General features: G+C 66.9%; 2 protein-coding genes across 2 annotated transcripts; one reads left to right on the top strand and one right to left on the bottom strand.

The window, feature by feature from the left end:
- Positions 1–457: 457 nt before the first annotated feature.
- EMIHUDRAFT_243490 (hypothetical protein) lies at positions 458–2104 on the top strand (the record flags this gene model as incomplete). Its single annotated transcript, XM_005771340.1, has 2 exons — positions 458–1170; positions 1747–2104. 2 exons carry the CDS (start codon positions 458–460, stop codon positions 2102–2104), a joined length of 1071 nt encoding a protein of 356 aa, XP_005771397.1.
- A 271-nt stretch (positions 2105–2375) lies between these two features.
- EMIHUDRAFT_458860 (hypothetical protein) lies at positions 2376–4215 on the bottom strand (the record flags this gene model as incomplete). Its single annotated transcript, XM_005771339.1, has 4 exons — positions 2376–2986; positions 3058–3100; positions 3257–3418; positions 3584–4215. 4 exons carry the CDS (start codon positions 4213–4215, stop codon positions 2528–2530), a joined length of 1296 nt encoding a protein of 431 aa, XP_005771396.1. The 3' UTR covers positions 2376–2527.
- Between the last annotated feature and the right edge of the window lie 706 nt (positions 4216–4921).

Raw genomic sequence — 4921 nt, 5'->3', positions numbered from 1 at the left:
TGTATGGCTAGCGTGCTTCCACTGCGCGCCCGCGCCTGCGGCGCCGCCGCGGCTCCCCACCCTTTTGCGCAGCAACACCTTGAACTTTTCAGGCCCTCCAAATTCGGGTCGGAGCGTAGCGGAGTGGGCCCCGAGTTTGAAAAGGGCGACGGACGCTTGCGTCCTAGCCTCCAACAACGCCTCCCCGGCGCAGAGGGGCCCCCGGAGGGATGCACAACCGACTCACGCCACGCCGCTTGCGGCGGTCCTCTTCCCAGCTCCGCTGAGGCCCGTGCGTTATTTTCAGCTTATTCCGAAGAATTCTGGCACGACAAGGGCGCGGACTGGCGCGGACTGGCACCACACCGGCTCACCCAAAAGAAGACGAGGGCGGCTGGCTTGCTGCTGGCGCGAACAACCAGCCCTGTACCGGCCGCCACTCGGCGAATCGCAGTGCGCACGCACACGCTTGGCATGAATGGACCGTCGCCAGGCGCACGTGTTTGGCCGGCCCGCAAGCGCTCAACGATGCGACTGGCGGAGGCGAGCACTGCCTACAGTCAACGGTAACGTGGGTGAGCCGCGTGGCTGGCCTGATGTGGCGCACCTTTGCGGCGGCCTGCCCGATACGGCTCTGCGGCGGGCGCGACTCACCACGGCAGCCTCCATCGCGTTTGCGCTCGGCGTGCTCCCACCAGGGACCGTTGGCTGCGGCGCTGGCCGCGGCGAGGGCGGCCGCTTGCTGCTGTGGATAGTCGGCGCTCGAGAGGCGATGGAGGGAGAGCTTGCACGGCGCGGGCTCCTCGCCGAGCCCCTGGCCGCCCTCTGGCCACCAGCGGCGCGGCACGGCGTCGAGCTCATCCTGTGCGGCCCAGAAATGCGCGAGTGGGGCCCGGCCGACCAGCGTCCGCCGCCGCGGCCGCTCGTGCGTGCGGTCAGTGGCACGCTCCACTCGCGGCTGAAGGACGCGCCCGCGCTGACCACAGGGCCGGACGCAATGCTGCTCCTCAACTCCGGCGTCGGCACGCTGCTGCTTCCTCTCGTGGCACCGTGGCTGCCCACCCTCGCCGCCGTGCTCGCGATGCGCGCACCGTGCATATTAACATGTTACAACGCCAGCGAGGCGGCGGGGCAGGAAGCGCTGCTCCGCCTCTTCGGCGCTCGCACCCTGCTTCCCTCGCGCCAAAACCCGTTCGCTCACGCCGCACCGCTGCCGCTCCTCGCCGAGGCACAGGGGGCGGAGGCGGAGGCGCGAGCCGCGGCGGCGGCGGCGGCGGCGGCGGCGGCGGCGGCGGAGGCGGAGGCGGAGGCGGGTGCGGGTGCGGGTGCGGGTGCGGGTGCGGGTGCAGCCGAGGCGGGCGCAGCCGAGGCGGGCACGGGCGAGGCGGCCACAGTCGCACACCGCTACGTCGCCTGCGTGCGCGGCGGCGCGGCGCCGCCGGAAGCGGCGGCCAAGGCGGAGGCGCTGCTGGCCACCTCGGCGCAGCTCTTCGCGCTGCGTGGCGGCAACGCAGCCGCTTGGGTCGCCGGTCTCGGAGCAGCGCATGGGCTCGAGACCGCTGCCGCCAACGCCGCCCTCATCGCCGCCGCCGCGGAGGAGCGCCGCATCGCCCTCCGCCTCTGCGCGGGAGGCACGCGAGGGGCGCTGTGCGAGGCGGCGAGGCGAGCGGCGACGGAGGTGCCGCCGCCCGCCGCGGAGGGCGGCGGTGGGAGCAGCGGCGGTGGGAGCGGCGGCGGGAGCGGTGCGAGCTTGTGGTACGACGGCAGCCACCCTTCCGTCCGGCTCGTCCGCTGCGCCACGCGGGCCGTGCACCTCCTCGACGCGGCGACGGCAGAGCTCGCCGCGCTGCAGTCCGAGCCGGCGGAGGGAGAGGTGCCGCTGCCGCTGCCAGACAGGCCGCACCGCGTCGTCTTCGAAGGGCCCTTCGTCAACGCGCGGGCGCGGCCCTCTCTGAAGGCGGCGGTGACGCGCACCCTCCCGCGCGGCGCAGACCTCAGCGCGACCGCCCAGCGCGGCGTTTGGCTGCGCACGAAGGCGGGTGACTTTGTGTTGAAATCGCACCCGGCGCTAGGCCGGCTGGTCGGGCAGGTGGTGGATGAGGACGGCTTGAACCTCGGAAGGTAAGTGTTTCCCTCCTGGTTCTGCATCTTGCACATTTGAGTTTTGACTAGTCACTACTTTGAAATCTGAATACGAAAAATATCAGCGGACGCCGACCGGCCGAGAGCGAGACCGCCGAGACGGCGAGATACGCGCGCCCCCGGCCGGGCCCCCCGGCGGACACGGTGCGCGGGCGGCGGGGCCGGGGGGCGCGGGGGGCGGCGGCGGGCCATGGATGCGCGCCGGGTGCCTCGTGCGTCGTGGAGCGGGGGGCCGAATCGTGTACCTGTACACGGATGCTACAGGTGTACCTCCAAGGGTGCACAATCACACTATAATAGTCTATTACGACTATATCGACACAGATGACACACACATCGCATAACATGACGTACAATTACACGGTACTAGCGCGCGTACGTTCGCCATCCAGGCGCTCGCTGGACGCTACTCTGCGCGGCTCCCCGCGCGGAGAGGTGCGGTCGGCTCCTCGGAGAGCGGCGCCAGCGGCGAAACGAGGGTCTGCTCGGTGGACTGCTCCGGGGCGGCCGGCTGGCCGTCACAGATGGCGCGCTTACGCCGCTTGGAGGCGACGAGGTCGGCGAGTGCGCGCCGCTCGGCCTGGTTGGCGGGCGCGAAGTCCGGTGTCTGAGAGCGCAGGAAGAGGCGGTACTCGTTGCGGCGGGGCGCGAGGTAGAGAAGGAAGGTGTTTGTGATGCTCTTCGAGATGGAGACGAGGGCGAGGCCCGAGACGAAGGTGAGGAGGAGGGTGAAGAAATCGAAGGAGGTGAGCCCGCCGCTCTGCTCGAAGATGAGCTGGACGCCGTGCAGCGAGAAGACCTCGCGGGTCGCGTTGGGGACGGCGCCGAAGGTGGAGGCGAAGGAGCCGAAGAAGGTCGCCTTTGCCTACAGGCGGCTGCAGGAAGCTCGAGGAAGGGTCTGGGAGGGTCTAGGGAGGAGCTGCAAGGTCGGCTGGCCTCGAGCCGAGAGGCGTTGACGAGGTAGGAGTAGTCCGCGCTCCTACGGCCGGGGGTAGAGGTCGGCGTCAGGGTCGGGGTTGGGTCGAACGTCGGCGAGGTGTGAAAGCGGCCCACTGTGCTGTCGTGCGATTTCGGGCCCGGGGTGTTGCTTTGTGCGTGGAAGCGGCCCACGGTCACGGCCCACTGTCACTGCCGCCTGGTGAGGAGGTTGGCGCGGTAGTCGACGGAGAGGATGAGTGTGACTCCGGCGCTGCGCTTCGTCTCGCCGACGGAGGAGAGGCTCGGCGCGTCGAGGTCGACGCCTGCCGCAGCGAGCAGCTGCCCGAGTGTGAAGAGGTCGCCCCTCCCTTTGCCGCACCTAATAATAATAATAAGAAGAAGAAGAATAAGAAGAAGAATAAGAATATGCCCGAGTGTGAAGAGGCTGCCCCTCCCTTTGCCGCACCTAATAATAATAATAATAATAATAAGAAGAAGAAGAATATGCCCGAGTGTGAAGAGGTCGCCCCTCCCTTTGCCGCACCGGGGGTCGTGCTCGCTCCTCTGGCCGTCGCACGGAACTGTCGCGACGGTCGTGCCGTCGGCGCCGGTGAGCGTGGCCGGCTTGCGAGGGCCGAAGGAGTCGAGCGCGTCGCGCCCGCCCGGCAAGAGAGAGAGCGCCGACTGCGACGAGACGGAGTGTTGCACGAGCACAGTCCCGCTCTCGACATCGCCGACGTAGGCAGAGACCACATCGTCGGGCGCCTGGGCCCATGGGGCACAGCCATACTGTAGCTCGCCGCACGACGCGTTGCGGCGCTGCAGCCGCCGCGTGACGCGCGTGCCCACGAGGAGCGCGTTGGAGTAGGTCTGCGTCGTGAGCGAAGCGTCCCAAGACACGCACGGCTGCGCGGCGCCTCTCCGTTTGGCGGACTGGTTGCAGTAGTGCAGCGAATCGACCGGCGAGAGCGAGGCGGGCGGTAAGAAGCTGCCCTTGACGGTGCCACTCAGGGCCTGGAACGCCGTGAAGCCCTGGTTGGCGATGATCTGCACGGCGACGACGTAGATCAGGACGAAGAGGCAGCACGAGTAGTAGAGAATGCCGGCCCAGCGGTGCCGCACGACAATCTGCTTCTCAGTCGAGTACGAGCACCAGGAGTCGAGGTCGATCGGCATTTCGGTGAGAACACGGCGTGAGCGGTTTCTCTGCGCCCCCGAGCCCCACTTTTGCCAACCAAAAGAATTAGGTGCCCCGTAGGCTTGGCTGCAAAGGGGATTTTTGTTGTGCCGACTTCGATCTTCGTGTGTGCTCCGCTTCTGAGAGAGAGATTTTGAGACATGAGAGAGAGAGAGAGAGACAGAGAGAGAGAGAGAGAGAGAGAGAGAGAGAGAGAGAGAGAGAGAGCCGAGATAGAAAGAGAAAGATTTTGAGTGAGACGGTTTTAGAGAGAGAGAGAGAGAGAGAGAGAGAGAGAGAGAGAGAGAGAGGGGGTGGGGGGGTGGGGGGGAGGGAGGGAGTACATTTCTTTCTAATTTTATTTCGCCTTCGAGCTGTGCTTAAAAGTTAAATCTCTCTACAACCTCCAATCCCCGTCCTTGCTTGCGTCCCCCCATGCCGGTGTGTCCAGTCGCTGGCCAGCCTCTTCTAAACCAACACTCCCGTTTCCCAAGAAAAGAAAAGTCCAAGCCTTCCTCGATTTCCGCGAGCGGCGTCTCACAAAAAGCCTAGCCGTCCCGGCGCAAGAAAAGCCTTGCCGCCGAGCTGTCATTCCTTCTGCAGGCCGCGTGCAGCGACGCGCTTGCACGACAGCATAAATGTGCGCCAGCCCGGTACGCGCGACTTCCAAAGGAAAGGCTACCAGACCCCAGGCTGGGGCTCCGC

This window comes from Emiliania huxleyi (genome assembly GCF_000372725.1).
Source record: "Emiliania huxleyi CCMP1516 unplaced genomic scaffold EMIHUscaffold_389, whole genome shotgun sequence".
Taxonomy (NCBI): domain Eukaryota; phylum Haptophyta; order Isochrysidales; family Noelaerhabdaceae; genus Emiliania; species Emiliania huxleyi.
Note: the sequence above shows the minus strand (reverse complement) of the source record. Positions and strands in the feature narration are given on the sequence as shown.